The sequence below is a fragment of the Podarcis cretensis genome, assembly GCF_951804945.1.
Source record: "Podarcis cretensis genome assembly, chromosome: 13".
Taxonomy (NCBI): Eukaryota; Metazoa; Chordata; class Lepidosauria; order Squamata; family Lacertidae; genus Podarcis; species Podarcis cretensis.
Window position 1 is genome coordinate 10,510,953 of NC_137182.1, and position 18,486 is coordinate 10,529,438.

General features: G+C 44.6%; 1 protein-coding gene across 1 annotated transcript; it reads left to right on the forward strand.

Annotated features, from left to right (window-relative positions):
• The first annotated feature begins 1,618 nt into the window (after window positions 1–1,618).
• On the forward strand, window positions 1,619–15,681 carry LOC307200914 (uncharacterized protein). Its single transcript, XM_079949973.1, has 8 exons — window positions 1,619–1,729; window positions 5,543–5,592; window positions 8,327–8,425; window positions 9,380–9,656; window positions 12,081–12,227; window positions 12,352–12,481; window positions 13,651–13,843; window positions 15,385–15,681. The coding sequence occupies exons 1-7, from the start codon at window positions 1,693–1,695 to the stop codon at window positions 13,817–13,819; spliced, it is 909 nt and encodes a 302-aa protein (XP_079806099.1). The 5' UTR covers window positions 1,619–1,692; the 3' UTR covers window positions 13,820–13,843; window positions 15,385–15,681.
• Window positions 15,682–18,486: the final 2,805 nt, after the last annotated feature.

Sequence of the window (18,486 nt, forward strand, 5' to 3'; positions counted from 1 at the left end):
TATATTAATTACTGTTTGGGAGCCATATATATATATATATATATATATATATATATATATATATATGGCTCCCAAACAGTATATATATATATCCCCAAGGGGAAAAGCCCAATTTTTTATTAGGCACAGCAAGCCCTCAACCAGGGCCAGCCCACCCATGAGGCAAGGTGAAGCGATCACCTCAGGTGGTAGGATCCACAGGGGCAGCAGATCTGATCTCCAAGGAATGCATGGCAGCTATCCCCAGTGCTGCCTCTACAGTGACCTCTTGGGGAATAGGAATCACTGCTGGTCTCCTTTTTCCCTCAGAGACCTTCACTCACCCCTTCTTCCCAGGTGGAGAGTGGAGCGCCATTTTGTGGTTTGCCTCAGGTGCCAAAACGTCTTGGTCCGGCCCTGCCCTCGGCCATGCCAAAAGTACAGGTGAAACTCGGAAAATTAGAATATCGTGGAAAAGTTCATTGACCCTGGACTTAACGAAGCACAGTGGACCAACACCAGTTGATGACATGGCTCCCCAAATCTCTTTTCTGATGAGAGCAGCTTTTGCATCTCATTTGGAAACCAAGGACCCAGAGTCTGGAGGAAGAATGGGGAGGCACACAATGCCAGGTGCTTGAAGTCCAGTGTGAAGTTTCCATAGTCTGGGTTGATTTGGGGGGCCATGTCATCAGCTGGTGTTGGTCCACTGTGCTTCATTGAGTCCAGGGTCAACGCAGCCGTCTACCAGGAGATTTTGGAGCACTTCATGCTTCCTTCCGCAGACGAGCTTTATGGGGATGCTGACTTCATTTTCCAGCAGGACTTCGGCACCTGCCCACACTGCCCAAAGTACCAAAACCTGATTCAATGCCCATGGGATTACTGTGCTTGATTGGCCAGCAAACTCGCCTGACCTGAACCCCATAGAGAATCTATGGGTCATTGCCAAGAGACAGATGAGAGACATGAGACTGAGTGATGCAGAAGAGCTGAAGGCTGCTATTGAAGCATCCTGGTCTTCCATAACACCTCAGCAGTGCCCAGGCTGATAGCATCCATGCCACGCCACACTGAGACAGTAATTGATGCAAAAGGGGCCCAAACCAAGTACTGAGTACATATGCATGCTTCTACTTCTCAGAGGTCCAATATTCCTCTATTTGCAGTCCTTGTTTTGCTGATTTCATTTAATATTCTAATTTTCTGAGATTGTTAATTTGGGGTTTTCATCAGCTGTATGCCATAATCATCGCAATTATAACAAATAAAGGCTTGACATATCTCGCTTTGCATGCCATGAGTCTATCTCATATATTAGCTTCACCTTTTAAGTTGAATTACTGAAATAAATGAACTTTTCCACGATATTCTAATTTTCCAAGTTTCACCTGTATTTTGTAGCATACCATTTGTAACATACCAAACACATGTTTAAATCTGAACTCTCTCAAAACTAAATCTCTCCTACTCCTTTAAATACTATCAGGAGGAGAATTTTTGACTTTTGTCATCGGGTGGTGTCTCTTCTGGCCTGAGGAAACATGGAGGAGGAAAGAGGCAGGGCCATTTTGTTTCCGTGGCATCAGATTGCTTTGGAACGTGCTAAGAGCTCCAATACCTCATAAAGGGTGAACATTCTTCTGCCTCTCCAGAAAGAGTCCAGCCTTATACTCTTGGCCTAGCAAAGCCCGGTCAAGCAATACCACCACAATGCCAGAACAGCAGCAGTCAAGACCCCAGCTCAGAGGTAACGGCTCTTTCGCTTCCTTAGGGTGCGACGGCTGGCTAGCAACAAGGTGCTGAAATGTCCCCAAAGCCCTCTTAGCTATAGTGTGAAGTCACTGGTGGTGACTCTCCATCGCCATACGCTCTATCATAGTCAACTTCTTTGTGGTGCCAAGTTGAGGGTAGTAGACACCAAGAAGGGACGCGGGTGGCACTGTGGTCTAAACCACTGAGCCTCTTGGGCTTGCCGATTAGAAGGTTGGCGGTTCGAATCCCCACACCAGAAGGAGCTCCTGTTGCTCGGTCCCTGCTCCTGCCAACCTAGCAGTTTGAAAGCATGCCAGTGCAAGTAGATAAATAGGTACCACTGCGGCGGGAAGGTAAACGGCATTTCCGTGCTCTCTGGTTTCCATAAGTTGTTCCATTGTGCCAGAAGCAGTTTAGTCAGGCTGAAAGCGAGATGAGCACTGGAACTCCATAGTCGCCTTTGATTGGACTTAATCATCCAGGGGGCCTTTACCTTTACCTTTACCTTAGTAAGGTAAAGGTAAAGGGACCCCTGACCATTAGGTCCAGTCGTGACCAACTCTGGGGTTGCGGCGTTCATCTCGCTTTATTGGCTGAGGGAGCCGGCTTACAGCTTCCGGATCATGTGGCCAGCATAACTAAGCCACTTCTGGCGAACCAGAGCAGCGCACGGAAACGCCGTTTACCTTCCCGCCGGAGCGGTACCTATTTATCTACTTGCACTTTGACATGCTTTCAAACTGCCAGGTTGGCAGGAGCAGGGACCGAGCAACGGAAGCTTGCCCCGTCATGGGGATTCAAACCGCCGACCTACTGATCGGCAAGTCCTAGGCTCTGTGGTTTAACCCACAGCGCCACCCGCATCCCATACCTTTACCTTAGTAGACACCACTAACATTCCTCTCCAAGTGATCCTCTTCAACCCCCCATTTTTGGTCATTGTCTCCCACAGAGCATCTCCTGTCAGAAGCAGGGCGAGTGCCGCCCCCACGACACCCATTGGGCATAGCACACAAGCCCTCCACCTTTCTGAGAAAAACCCCTTAATCCTGATTTTATTTTATTCTTTGATAGATTTACAGAAAGGAAAACACACACCAATAAATTAATTTTAAAAAGGCACAAGATTAGACATGGACACACACAACATTTATTATTATTTGAATCAAGACTCTTTGTGCTGTGATCCACTCCTCCTATCTTCCTGCCCCGGAAACAGTAGCATGTTTATAATGCATATGCATTTGGGGTTTTTTTTCCCTTTTAAAAAATAAATTTATTAAATTTTCAAATTTTCAAATTTTCAAATTTTCAAATTTTCAAATTTTCAAATTTTCAAATTTAGAAACAACCATCAAGCAACCAAAACGAAAAGAAAATTCCATAGATTCCCATGGACTTTCCTCCTCCCCTTTGTGGGTCCTTATGTTATCTTTTCTTTTCTCCTGTATCTTTTCTGTTGATCCAATTCTATTAAATCTCCATTAGAACCACAGTCCAACATTCAACTACAAGTGTTGTTCCGGTCCTACTAATAATTTTAATTGCTTACAATGATTTTTAAAATAAATTATATATTTCTCCCATTCCTTATTAAATTTTTAGTCTTCCCAATTTCTGACTCTTCCGGTCATTTTTGCCATTTCTGCATAGCCCATCAGTTTGACCTGCCATTCTTCTCTGGTAGGGACTGTGTCTTCTTTCCATCTCTGGGCTCATAATATCCGGGCATGTGCATATGCATTTCGGATCACATTGTGTGAACGTAGATTAAAAACCTTTCATTGGAAACCTTGTGCGCACAGAGGAAACAGGACTGCGAAGGCGGCCTCAATTGCTCTCCTATTTGTGGTAATCTGGGGCCATTCCCACCATCTCTCCCATACACCATTCCCAAGGGTCTTTCAGCCCTCAGGAGCAAATTTTCCCAGAGCCCATAGGGACACTACGGTTGTTTCTCTGTGTATTTTAACTTGGAGCGAGGCTTCCCTCTTCCATTACATTTTCCCTTCTAGCAGGCTTCTGTCTGTTGATCAGACAGAAGAGAGATATGAAAGACCTCCATTGGCTCCCAGTACGTTTCCGAGCACAATTCAAAGGGTTGGTGCTGACCTTTAAAGCCCTAAAAGGCCTCGGTCCTGTATACCTGAAGGAGCATCTCCACCCCCATTGTTCAGCCCGGACACTGAGATCCAACTCTGAGGGCCTTCTGGAGGTTCCCTCATTGCGAGAAGCCAGGTTACAGGGAACCAGACAGAGGGCCTTCTCGGTAGTGGCGCCCGCCCTGTGGAACGCCCTCCCAGCAGATGTGAAGGAAATAAGCAGCTATCTTCTCTTTAAAAGACATCTGAAGGCAGCCCTGTTTAGGGAAGTTTTTAATATGTAATGCTGTATTGTTTTTAACACTTGATTGGAAGCCGCCCAGAGTGGCTGGGGAAACATAGCCAGATGGGCAGGGTATAAATAAATTATTATTATTATTATTATTATTATTATTATTATTATTATTATTTATCAGGGGAAATTCAGCAGCAAGGGGGAAGTTTTCCCCACCACTCTATAGAAATGAGAGCTTATACTTGCCCAAGAGCCAGGGCTGTCTTAAGCAAAGCTCCCTCTGGCACACACACACACACACACACACACACACACACACACCCGTTTCCCAGAGTTTTTTTAGGGAGGACAGCGTTGCTGATGGGATTGGAGGAGGTGGGCAGCGGCTGGAGGGCGGCTCCTCCGGCGGGGAATAGGCGGAGACTGGACATGATGCCTCCCGGCTCAGCTGGCCACTTTGTGCCACGGTGGCCACAGCAGATGGAGGCTCCGGGAGTGGCGCTGCTTTGGCACGGCATGGCAGAGGCGGGCGAGGGCGGCGAGCTGATGCCGGGAGGTGCCACGTCCAGCCTCTGCCTCTTCCCTGGCACCCTTCAGAACTTGGTGCCCTGGTGCCCCACGCCACTAGCCTCTATGGGTGAGATGCCCCTGCTGCCTGTCACTCCTCAAAGCAACAACTCAGATGCTGGAACAGGAGGCAGGTAGTAGGAGGGGGCAGTGGCGTTTATAAGTTTTTGTGAGCGCTGCAACTGGATTTCTTATGGACTGTGCAGTGGCATAGCGTGGGGGTGCAGGGGGTGCCAGCCGCACCGGGCGCAACATTTGGGGGGGCGCGCTCGCAGCTCTCTGCCCCTACCTGGCTCACTCACTCTCTCACTCAGTTAAGTCCAGTCAAAGGCAACTATGGGGTTGCAGCGCTCATCTCGTGTTCAGAAGAAGAGTTTGGATTTGATATCCCGCTTTATCACTACCCGAAGGAGTCGGAAAGCGACTAACATTCTCCTTTCCCTTCCTCCCCCACAACAAACACTCTGTGAGGTGAGTGGGGCTGAGAGACTTCAAAGAAGTGTGACTGGCCCAAGGTCACCCAGCAGCTGCATGTGGAGGAGCGGGGAAGCGAACCCGGTTCACCAGATTACGAGTCTACCGCTCTTAACCACTACACCACACTGGCTCTCCCCAGAGGCGGGCGAGGGCGGCGAGCTGATGCCGGGAGGTGCCACGTCCAGCCTCTGCCTCTTCCCTGGCGCCCTTCAGAACTTGGTGCCCTGGCACCCCGTGCCACTAGCCTCTATGGGTATGACACCCTTGCCAAGAGCTCTCATCTAATCCGACAGCGGCGAAAGAAAGTGCACATTCCAACATCAGCCCTGCAACGTTCTGCCAACCATCACCGGGCACATTTTGAACTGTGGTACAACAGGGGGTGGAAATCCCTTAATGGCTCCATTGTCATTTTCCTTTGTTCCAGAGAACCAGTGCAACATGACGGACGTAATGCAAAGAATTGCCCTTTCCAAGGTAAGACATAAATTGGTGTTTTTAGGCCGTGGCACCAAGGTTGAAGGTTCAATCTCCTTGTGGGACAGGTGCATACTGCTGCAGTTCGGAGCGTGATTCTCGGGGTCCCTGTTAGGATTTTTATCTCTCCAGCTGCTCAGCAAGTAGCACTATGGTTGTTTATATATATATATATATTTAAATAATATTTATTACTTTTAAAACTTACAAAAAAGAAAAAGAAGAAAAAAGACAAAAAGAAAAAAAGAAAAAAAAACAAGAAAGGGAAAAAACAATACAATACAATATATAAACAATACAAAACACAACATTGACACATTGACCTAAACAAAACAAAACAAAAACAATTTAAAAACATACATCATACCATTTCAGTACTCTATCTTTCATACCCTTGTTTCATCAACCTCCTCTCACCTCCCTTTTTGTATTCCACTTCTATTAATTGTTTCAGCAATTCCTTTCCATCTTTCTCTATTTTCTGTCATATAAATATCTTAACTTATTTCTACCCTTATTTTCCATTAATACTATAATGCTTATTTATGCTTAACTCCTTATAACATTTCTACTAAAGCCATAAGATTTCATTCCAACATTTTTCTAACACTCAGTAATTTTACAATATTTCTATTTCTAAAAATAAACTTTAAACTTTTTCCAATCTTCTTCCACCATCTCTTCTCCCTGGTCTCGGATACTGCCAGTCATTCGTCAATTCCATATAGTCCATCAGCCTGGTGATCTTCTGTCCGAGGCTCTTAACTCTTTTCCAAGTCCCTTCTGGAGGTCTTCTTCATATTTATACATGCACTTTACTTTGTCTTCTACTGATCTTGTTCTTATTTTCCTTCCTTTGATACTGAAGAGCAGATCTCGGGGAAGCTCCAACCTAGCAATGCTTTTATTCCTTCTCGACAGGTCAACCAAATCTCCATGGTTAATTCTAAAATCCATAAGGTATTTCAGGACATGTTTCAAAATTCCTCCAAATCTAAAGGCCCCCGCAGCTCCAATCTCCTCATGACCCAAGTCCAAATCCCAAAAGTCAGTAAATCCCTGCATGAAGAGATCTATCCAACTTTCCTTCTCCAGTCCAGGCAGGGCTCCGATCCTCAAAATCTGACTTTTTCTAAATTCAGTCGTAAAAGGCCTCAACTTATAGTCCTCAATTTGCCTCTGTAAGGCTGGGGCTCCCACTTGTATTACTTTAGGTTCAACAACAGCAACTTTCTCCTTTGCCTCCTCGACAGCACTATGGTTGTTTATATCATGTGAGTGTCTGAGAGCGTGAGACAGGAAGTCTCCTTACTGTTGGAGTACTGTGAGAAGTTACTTTCACTTCTGTGTGTGATGGTTGTTCTGTACTGCTGCTGAGAGACAGCAGACATGCTCATGGAGTCTCTGTATATAGACTGTTGAATAAAGTAGTTTTAAAGCTACGATTGTCTCTTTCTTCTGCAATGAGATGCAAGAAGACGAGCGTGTTCCTCTCAGGAGGGAGGGGTCACTTATCACCGGTCTCTCTGGACTGAGGAAGATTTATAGCCAGAGGGTGACCACTGGAGAGACGCTCCCATGTCTTGGGAGCCGTGTCTTGGCCTTCCCGGGCGTTTTTCCAACTCTATGATTCTATGATGCTAAAACAGGCCAAATTTTCAAAACCTACTTTAGGGAGTGCTCATGTGCTCGGATCCTGCTCGTGGGTTTATCGCAGGCATCTGCTTGGCCACTGTGAGAACAGGACGCTGGACTAGATGGGCCGTTGGCCTGATCCTGCAGGCTCTTAAGAAATGCTTTGGCAATTAAAAATCTGCAGCAAAATAGATATGCCTAAATTGCAACTTCCAATCAGTAGAGTATATTCGGAAATAGAATAGTTGTGAGTTAATTGTTTTGATGCCATACCTATTCCAGATGTATCCACATTGCATTGACTCTCTGAAAGTGCAGCATAATTTAATTTAATTTTAATTTTTAAAATTTCTATACCGCTTTATATTTTTAAGAAAAACCTCAAAGTGGTTTACAGCATATTAAATCAATAAAACATAAATAAAACAATCTGAGGAAATTCAAAGATAGTCAAAGCAACATAACAGAAAACGAAAATATTACCGTATTTTTTGCTCTGTAAGACTTACTTTTTCCCTCCTAAAAAGTAAGGGGAAATGTGTGAGCGTCTTATGGAGCGAAAGCAGGCTGCGCAGCTATCCCAGAAGCCAGAACAGCAAGAGGGATTGCTGCTTTCACTGCGCAGAGATCCCTCTTGCTGTTCTGGCTTCTGGGATTTAGAATATTTTTTTTCTTGTTTTCCTCCTCCAAAAACTAGGTACGTCTTATGGTCTGGTGCATCTTATAGAGCGAAAAATACGGTATCTTAAAGATTTCAAAATAAAACATTACAAAGGAGGTCAGCTACAGAATACATATTTAACATAGTAGGGCTGGTGAGTCTGGGCCCTGCCCCTTAGGCCAGGTGGAAAGGGCCTTGCAGGGCGCAGCCTTCATGCCCCACAGCCCATCACACACAAACACAAACCCCTTTTCAGACTGACCTCAGAAATAAATTCTATTCTCTCTCTTTGCAAACTGTTCAGGGGGGAAAGTTTGTGTGTCACAGAAGAACTTAGAACCTCTCTCCATTCTGCTGCTGCTTTCGTGAGCAATCTGACGATGGAAACCATAATAATTTGAATTATCCCTTTCTCCTCCATTCTCCCCCAATGCTCAGCCACCTGTGAACAAGGATATGTACAACACCTTGTACACTAAAGACTACATACACTATGACGACTATCACTACCAGGTGCCGACAATGGATGCCTCACAGGTAGGCAACGTTCTTCTCAACCGTTTTCTGACTTGATCCCAGAATGTCCCGCTTCTCCTTAGGACGTCCCTATTTTCATCAGAGAAATGTTGGAGGGTATGGAGTTGTGTGACCCCGGGCCAAGGAGATATGTAACTACACAACCTTTGGAAGACATCTGAAGGCCAGTGGTACCTCGGTTTACAAACAGTCCTGTTTATGAACTATTCGGTTTACGAACTCCGCAAAACCAGAAGTAGTGTCCCAGTTTGCGAACTTTATCTCAGTCTATGAACGGAAGCCGAACGGTGGAAGGGCACCGGCGGCGGGAGGCCTCATTAGGGAAGGCGCGCCTCAGTTTAAGAATGGATTTGGTTTAAGAACTGACTTCAGGAACAGATTAAGTTCCTAAACCAAGGTACAACTGTACAGAGAAGCTTTTAAATGTTTTGTTATATTTTTCTATATGTTGGAAGCCACCCAGTTGGATAGGGCATGCCTATTTTCCTCAGACGCAGGTGGCGCTGTGGGTTAAAGCCTCAGAGCCTAGGACTTGCCGATCGAAAGGTCGGCGGTTCGAATCCCTGCGGCGGGGTGCGCTCCCGCTGCTCGGTCCCAGTGCCTGCCAACCTAGCAGTTCGAAAGCACCTCCGGGTGCAAGTAGATAAATAGGGACCGCTTACCAGCGGGAAGGTAAACGGCGTTTCCGTGTGCGGCTCTGGCTCGCCAGAGCAGCGATGTCACGCTGGCCACGTGACCCGGAAGTGTCTCCGGACAGCACTGGCCCCTGGCCTCTTAAGTGAGATGGGCGCACAACCCCAGAGTCTGTCAAGACTGGCCCGTACGGGCAGGGGTACCTTTACCTTTACCTTTATTTTCCTCAGAGAAATGGTGGACACTGAGTATTGTGTTTGCAGGAAGTTTCTAATGAATCTTTCCAGCCAGATCCACATCTTGTGTGAATTGTTTGTGCAGATGCTGAAACTGGAAGCCCAGCTGAAGGCCAAGGAGTTCCATACACCTGTTGAGCCTGAACCTGTGAAATATGTTGAAGCAGCTGGCTGCCAAGAAGTTCGACCACCTTATCCTATGGACCTGGGCCGGAGGCTGTCCACAAGCCAAGCGGCTCCACCACCATTTCAGCAGGTCCAAGAAGATCCGCAGGTTTGCCACCTTCTTCCCAAGCAAAGCGCAGTACAGAAGATGGAAGCAGAGAGACTAGCTCAACAGGCAGATGCATGTATTCCACCAGGTAAAGAGTCCTGCAGTTCTTTGCCGCATGAGTCTTAAAAACTTAAGGAGATCACTGCGAGGTCCAGCCAAAGCCACATCTAAACCAACATTCTGTTCTGACAGTGGCCAGCAAGCATGACCTGAGCACTGTAACATGCATTCTCACATTCATGATCTCCAGCGACTGCCTGTAATACTGGAGGCAATATCATTATGTATTATATTATTCATTTCATTTCTATACCGCTTCCTATTTTTAAGGAAAACCTTTTTAAATTAAAAAAATAATTTTAATTGTTAAGTGGGGGGGAAATCAACACAATATATTTCGCCATTTATAGCCTCCATAAATTTGTCTAATTCTGTTTTCAACCTGTCCAAGTTGGTAGTTGACTACATCTTATGGTGGGACCTCGGGTTACAAACACCTTGGGTTACAAACACCTTGGGTTACAAACACCTTGGGTTACAAACACCTTGGGTTACAGACTCCGCTAACACGAAAGTAGTACCTTGGGTTAAGAACTTTGCCTCAGGATGAGAACAGAAATCGTGTGGCAGTGGCACGGCGGCAGTGGGAGGCCCCATTAGCTAAAGTGGTACCTCAGGTTAAGAATGGTTTCAGGTTAAGAATGGACCTCCAGAACGAATTAGTACATAACCAGAGGTACCACTGTATTTTGATTATCCAACCCAAAGGGCAGATATTCTTTCCATTCTTTACCCACTCAGGTTTTGCAACTAAGGGACCCAACACTGTTAGCAAACCTTTCTTTTCTAGCATTTATTTTTTAAAAAGAGAAAGCTGTGGTTGTTTTCCCATCACCCAGCAAAGCCTACAATAGCCTCTTAGCACACGTCATTGTTGTAGTAGCAAATTCCATAGTTTAAATATGCTTCTTGCAAGAAGGATCGGGTAAGTGAGATATAGGGTGGATCTACACAGGGGGGGAATACTATAAATAAGCCAGAAATTAAATTGATGTAACAAAAGAAGAAGAAAAAACCCTATGTAGAAATCGCATAGAAAAATTGTTTGCTCTCTGGCGCCATCTGGTGCTGCATGTTTATAACACATTCAAAGCGTTGTTTTTTTGCCTAACATAGCTGAGTCCTTAGAAATGAAGTCCTCCTCACCAAATTGCCCAAATATTCAATCAGGATAAAGCAATAGGATTTGAAAAAGAAGAATCAAAATTACAAAAAGTATTATTACAAAACTCAAAAAAGAATATATCCAAAATGTATAATTTATTATTAGAATGGGAGTTAAAGGATGAAGAAGTAAAAGAAGTTATGATTAAATGGGCATGCGATATAAGATATGCAATTCGGCTGGACCAATGGGAGAAATTGTGGAAATGTGATATTAAATTTACGGCATGTTATACAGTCAGAGAAAATTTCATGAAAATGGTGTACCAATGGTACTTAACTCTGGTAAAATTGGCTAAAATTTACAAATTAAAATCAAATACCTGTTGGAGATGCAAAAAAGAAATAGGAACAATGTTTCATATGTGGTGGGAATGCCGCCCTATTAAACAATTCTGGAATGAAATTTATGAAGAAATCAAATATTTTAAAAGATGTTTAAAATATATTTCAGTAAAAAACCGGAGGCATTCCTTTTAGGTATAATCACAAACGATATTCGCGACAATCAAAGGAAAGTATTCCTTTATGCAACGACAGCTGCCAGGATGCTTATAGCAAAAAACTGGAAAGGGAGAGAAATTCCACCAATGAAAGAATGGCAAATTAAATTTTGTGAATATATAAATCTGGCAAGACTCACAGCATTCATAAGGAGACAATCGGACCAGAAATTATTAAAAGAATGGGGATGTGCTAAAGAGTATATGAAAAAACATTGTTCTGGAGTAAGCATATCGGTATGTAATGAATGATGCTTTACAGGGTTAAAGAAAAAGAAAAATGGTGTAAAAAAAAGTACAAAGATGGAAGTAATTTACATTAGACACAACAATACAGTAAGAGTAAAAATTTTGTGGTCTTAGAACAAATGAAGGAAGTCAATATGTGTATATGTATGTATTGAACAGATTAGAATGATGATACGCTTTTATTTGTAGATGTATACTTTTTTGTCTTGTTTTTTGCTTTGTTTCCCCCTTTTTTGTTTGTTCTGTTTTTCTTTCTTGTTTGTATAGTGTTATTTTGGATTCAATGTTTGTAATTTTTGTTATGATTTTGCATTAAAAATAAAATAATTTAATAAAAGAAAAGAAAAGAAAAGAAAAGAAAAGAAAAGAAAAGAAAAGAAAAGAAAAGAAGTCCTCCTGGGAAGCTAAACATTTCCTCTGAGTATGACTGATTCTTTGTTGACTAACATGCAATATAGTCTGCCTTTTGGGCATGAGTGAAGAAGAACTAATTTTGCAGTGCCTGTGTTACAAATGTGGACTTCCCCCTTCTCCAGATCAAGTACCGTCTCCTTGCATCTGCCCAGAACAGGGCCAGAATTGGAGCGACTATCAACAGTTTCTCTTGGAAACGCAGCGAGCTACTCAAATGCAACTTCGTGAAATTAAGAAATCACATGTGGGATCTACTGTGTTTCAGCCAGGTCAGTTGAGTTAACTCAATATTCCCAAAGAACTACAAAATGATGTATAATACTCTTAATGACAGCAGAAGACATACAACTGTGCCAACTCCATTTGGTGGCTGAATATTCTCTCTTTTCATAGAAGTTTATCCCAGGACCGAACCAAGTACTTACCAAAGAGATTACGTACCCTGGCCCAGACTCCGAAGTGGATTTTGTAGCGCAAATAGGAATTTCTCCAATCTTGTCTTTGACGATGGCTACTACACTGAGTAAGAGTCTTTGCAAATACTTTATTGGTGTGGTGGTGGTGGGACCAAGGGAAGCAACAGAACAGTAACATTTACACTCATACATTACATTATGGGTCTCAGGATCCGTTCAATGCAAGGTCTCTTTTGTTGGCCGTCTGCGTGTTCAAAGGAGATGGAAAATTATAAGATGTACAGTGGTACCTTGGTTTATGAGCATCTTGGAAGCTGAATGTTTTGCTGAAAACCTGGAAGTAAATGCTTCCGTTTTCAAACGTGCCTCAGAAGTTGAACGGATTCTGCTGGGTGTTTATCAGTTTTCTCAATGGAACTTGCAGCCAGCCCTTTGGGCCTCGGTTTTCGAACGTTTCGGAAGTCGAACGGTCTTCCGGAATGGATTACGTTCGAGAAACAAGGTACAACTGTCCTTTACAATGCAGTAAATTCTTCAAACCATAATGAATGGTGGGTGTTTGTCCTTCCAAGCTCAAATCATTGCACCCACAAGGGCTTACACCAGGGGTCAGCAAACTTTATTAGCAGGGGGCCGGTCCACTGTCCCTCAGACCTTGTGAGGGTTTGGACTATATTTTGAAAAAAGAAAAAATGAACGGATTCCTATGCCCCACAAATAACCCAGAGATGCATTTTAAATAAAAGGACACATTCTACTCATGTAAAATCACGCTGATTCCTGGACTGTCCGTGGGCCAGATTTAGAAGGCGATTGGGCCAGATCCGGCCCCCGGGCCTTAGTTTGCCTACCATAGCTCTCAAACTTTCCCTTTTCTTGTGAGGAATTTAAGGGAATTTCCCTTTAAAAAAAGGCAAAGATTGACATCTATGTTGCCTACACTTGGCTTACTCCGTATTTCTGAAAGAGGCATTCTCATCACCGTGTTGCCAGAATCCGTCTGAACTAGTCCATCAATTGAGCCTTTAAAGCTCCACCAAAAGGCTGCAGAAATTAAATAGCCCACTTCTAGAAGTTACTGGTGCTGGAGCCATTTTCTTCATGCAATGGGATTCCCATGAGCAACAGTGCAACTGAGCAGAAGGCTACAAAGTTATCTGACGTAGCCACATGGCTTCTAAAGTTAAGAGGGTACACCCACCCACCCCGGATTCTCCATTTTATCCTGCCATGACTCTCCTTCGCTCTTTCTCTCTCCTCCCTCCCCCCAATACAGGAACCCCTGGGTATCTGAATACATGGACAACTACAATATTTTCTTGAAGAAGCTGAACTGGAAGAATCGGAACCCTGTCTCATCTTTCTGCTCAGCAGTCAAGCCCGTAACCAATTTCTGTCACCGGATGCCCTCTCAAACATCAATAGCAGTGAACACAGCATCTTGAAAGTGTACAGCAATAGTTATTATGGTATGTTCTAAATTGGACCCTGTGGTATCAGGAGTGCCATTGGCAACAGTAATTGAAGGTGGGGGTCCAGTCCATGGTGTGTGGATTTGGCTGCCGGCCCTACTTACAAAAGAGGGCACACACTTGCATAAAATTCTCATGTTCTTTGTATCTTGTGCAAATTTGTGTCCTCTTTTGCAAGCAGGGTGAAGGACTACCTGCCCACCCAGTCCCGAATTTACGTACTGTATAAGCTAAACAAGCTATAGCTTAGGGCCCCACTCTCTTGGGGGCCCCCCAAAAAATTTTGAAGGGGAAAAAACTGGATGTATATTTTCAAAATACAGTAGTGCCCTGCAAGACGAACGCCTCGCAAGACGGAAAACCCACTAGACGAAAGGGTTTTCCGTTTTGGAGGTGCTTCGCAAAACGAATTTCCTATGGGCTTGCTTCGCAAGACGAAAATGTCTTGCGAGTTCCTGCGGGTTTTTTTTCCTTCCCCCCCCCCCTTTTTCTAAGCCGCTAAGCCGCTTATCTGCTTATCCGCTAAGCCGATAAGCCGCTAAAAGCCGCTAATAGCGCTAATCCGCTAAGGCGTCAATGGGCTTGCTTCGCAAGACGAAAAAACCGCTAGACGAAGATTAGACCCAGTGAATTAATTTCGTCTTGCGAGGCACCACTGTATAAGATAAAAAAACAAGTAAAATGGCTTTAGATTCCTATTAGGTCCATAAATTACCATATAGCATATATTCAACACAAAAAACAGCAGCAATTTGTTGTTGACAAAGGACAGCTGGACATATAAAGGGCCCCATTACCATCAGTAGATTAAAGGTAAATGTAAAGGGTCCCCTGACCGTTAGGTCCAGTCGCGGACGACTCTGGGGTTGCGCACTCATCTCGCTCTATAGCCCAAGGGAGCAGGCGTTTGTCCGCAGACAGCTTCCAGGTCATGCGGCCAGCATGACTAAGCCACTTCCGGTGAACCAGAGCAGCACACAGAAATTCCATTTACCTTCCGGCAGGAAGGTAAACGGCGTTTCCGTGCGCTGCTCTGGTTCACCAGAAGTGGCTTAGTCATGCTGGCCACATGACCCGGAAGCTGTACGCCGGCTCCCTTGGCCAATAAAGCGAGATGAGTGCCACAACCCCAGAGTCGGCCACGACTGGACCTAATGGTCAGGGGTCCCTTTATTTACCTTTACCTCTATTTACCTTGCTGGTTCATTCCACATGCTATTCCACATGCCTTGCTGGTCTATTCCACATGCTAAAGTGACACAGAAGGAGATGGATTAATCAATCCCTGGCTCTATTTAGTTAGCACAAATTTGTTGAATATTGTATTGAAGCCCTCTATGCCAGTGATGTCACATCTTGTGGCGGTGGGTTCCATAAGTTAATTATGTAATAGGTGAAGAAGAACTCCCTCTCTTTCCTGCATAGAGCTCTGCATTTATTCCCATTATGAAAGTTATTGTTTTAGCTTCTGGAAGTACCCATCCCTGAAATGCACCCCAGATATATTTATTTTATTTTTTCTTTCTTTCTGGTTCTAGTTCTGCAAGCAACACAGGATACCAGCTATGGACATTTGGACACAGGACCTTGGAGGCCTGAAGACCTGTTAGATACCAGAGACAGTTGTTTATATTTAGTGTATTTTTACATTTGTGTATATCATAGCAGGGATATGATATACCTGCTTACCAAAGTAAAACCAGAGCCCTAATTTGAACGGTGTATTGAAATGGACAGTACCACTGTGCAGTGCATATATCTTAGAATCAATAATCAAAGATAGAATTGTTCAGGTCACTGTGCCTTTTAAATAAACAACAAATGGACAAAACAAACTGGGGTGGCTTGCTGCACTCATTTTGCTTAAGACTGTGTTTGGCCACCTGAACGATTCTTCATGGCTGGCTTGGGGTTTTTTAAAATGAAATTGTTCTGTCCTTATTTTTAGCTGTAAGTCACCTTGAGTCCTGGTCAGGGGAAAAGGTGGGATAATAATAATAATAATAATAATAATAATAATAATAATAATAATAATAGTCCCCCCCCCATTTAGCATGCTTCTAGGAGTTCTCTGAACCTTGCATGTTGGACTCTCAAAATCCATTTGGAATAAGCATCCTGAGCAGTTTTGAAAATTGATTCAGGTAGGTAGCTGTGTTGGTCTGACGCAGTCGAAATACAGTGGTACCTCGCAAGACGAATGCCTCGTAAGACGAAAAACTCACAAAACGAAAGAGTTTTTCGTTTTTTGAGTTGCTTCGCAAGACGGATTTCCCTATGGGCTTGCTTCGCAAGACGAAAACGTCTTGCAAGTTTGTTTCCTTTGTCTTGCAAGTTTGTTTCCTTTTTCTTAAAACCGTGCATTCACTTCGAGGAGCAACTCATAGCACGCGGTGTGTGGTAGCCTTTTTTGAGGTTTTTGAGGACTTTGGTGATTTTTGAAGCTTTTCCAAAGTCCGTGCTTCGCAAGACGAAAAAATCGCAAGACGAAAAAACTCGCGGAACGAATTAATTTTGTCTTGCGAGGCACCACTGTATATAAGAAAATTTTCCAGTAGCACCTTAGAGACCAACTAAGTTTGTTCTTGGTATAAGTGCATGCACATGAAAGCTTATACCAAGAATAAACTTTGTTGGTCTCTAAGGTGCTAAAAGTAAAGGTAAAGGGACCCCTGACCATTAGGTCCAGCCGTGGCTGACTCTGGGGTTGCGGCGCTCATCTCGCTTTATTGGCCGAGGGAGCCGGCGTATAGCTTCCGGGTCATGTGGCCAGCATGACTAAGCCGCTTCTGGCAAACCAGAGCAGCACATGGAAACACCATTTACCTTCCCACTGGAGCGGTACCTATTTATCTACTTGCACTTTTGAGGCGCTTTCAAACTGCTAGGTTGGCAGGAGCAGGGACCGGGCAACGGGAGCTCACCCCATTGCAGGGATTCGAACCGCCGACCTTCTGATCAGCAAGCCCTAGGCTCTGTGGTTTAACCCACAGCGCCACCGGCGTCCCCCTTATGGAAGTAGAGTGGTCTATATTCAAGGGCCAAACTACATGCTATATACTAACAGTGCTGTGTGCAGCTTTGCCTCCCAATTTCTTTGAATTTCTAGAGGAACAGGGGCATTTGGGAAGGTGCAACAGAGAAATGGGGTTCATTCCTTCCCATCAACAGCTCCTCTCCGAAATGCTTCCGGGTCATGTGGGCAGCATGACTAAGCTGCTTCTGGCGGACCAGAGCGGCACACGGAAACGCCATTTACCTTCCCGCCGGAGCAGTACCTATTTATCTACTTTCACTGGTGTGCTTTCGAACTGCTAGGTGGGCAGGAGCAGGGACCGAGCAATGGGAGCTCACCCCGTTGCGGGGATTTGAACTGCTAACCTTCCGATCAGCAAGTCCTAGGCTCTGTGGTTTAACCCACAGCGCCACCCACGTCCTTCCTCTCTAAGGTGCTACTGGACAATTTTTGTATAAGTTTTGAGAATTCTTAGCTAGGGTGGGGTGGAGGGATCAGGCTTTTACATTCATCTTAGATTTAAACAGAAAGACCTGGCCCAATTCCAAATGCTCTCAGCCTTCCAAAATCCCAGCCTTAACTGCTGCCCATGTCCAGCAACAAACTGAGTCACAGAGGAGCCAAACCAGGTGTACAATTTCTAGAATTGCATATGCTGCCTTCCTTCCTGCAGGTGGTGCTGTTTCCATGCTGATCTTTATATAACCAATACTAAAAGTGTTCAGAGAGGATAATTTCAATACAGTGGTACCTCTGGTTACAAACGCTCTGGTTACAAACGCTTCAGGTTATGAGGTCTGCTAACCCGGAAGTAGCTGCTCCTGGTTGCAAACTTTGCCCCAGGTTGCGAACAGAAATCGCGCGCCAGAGGCCCCATTAGTGAAAGCGCGCCTCAGGATAAAAATGGTTTCAGCTTAAGAACGAACCTCCGGAACGAATTAAGTTCGTAACCAGAGGTTGTTGTTGTTGTTTAGTCATTTAGTCGTGTCCGACTCTTCGTGACCCCCTGGACCTGAGCACGCCAGGCACTTTTGTCTTCCACTGCCTCCCGCAGTTTAGTCAAACTCATGCTGGTAGCTTCGAGAACACTGTCCAACCATCTTGCCCTCTGTCGTCCCCTTCTCCTTGTGCCCTCCATCTTTCCCAACATCAGGGTCTTTTCCAGGGAGTCTTCTCTTTTCATGAGGTGGCCAAAGTATTGGAGCCTCAGCTTCAGGATCTGTCCTTCCAGTGAGCACTCAGGGCAGATTTCCTTCAGAATGGATCAGTTTGATCTTCTTGCAGTCCATGGGACTCTCAAGAGTCTCCTCCAGCACCATAACCAGAGGTACCACTGTATAAATAATCCATATTGCAGAAGCCTTGGCTGCATCCCATACACCAATCTGTCTCCTCAGTGGTCTTAAATGGGAGGAAAAAGACAAATACAGTGGTGCCCCGCAAGACGAACGCCTCGCAAGACGAAAAACCCACTAGACGAAAGGGTTTTCCGTTTTTCGATGCTCTTCGCAAGACGAATTTCCCTATGGGCTTGCTTCGCAAGACGAAAACGTCTTGTGAGTCTTGCGAGTTTTGTGAGTTTTTTTCCTCCCCCCCCCCTTTTTCTAAGCTGCTAAGCCGCTAA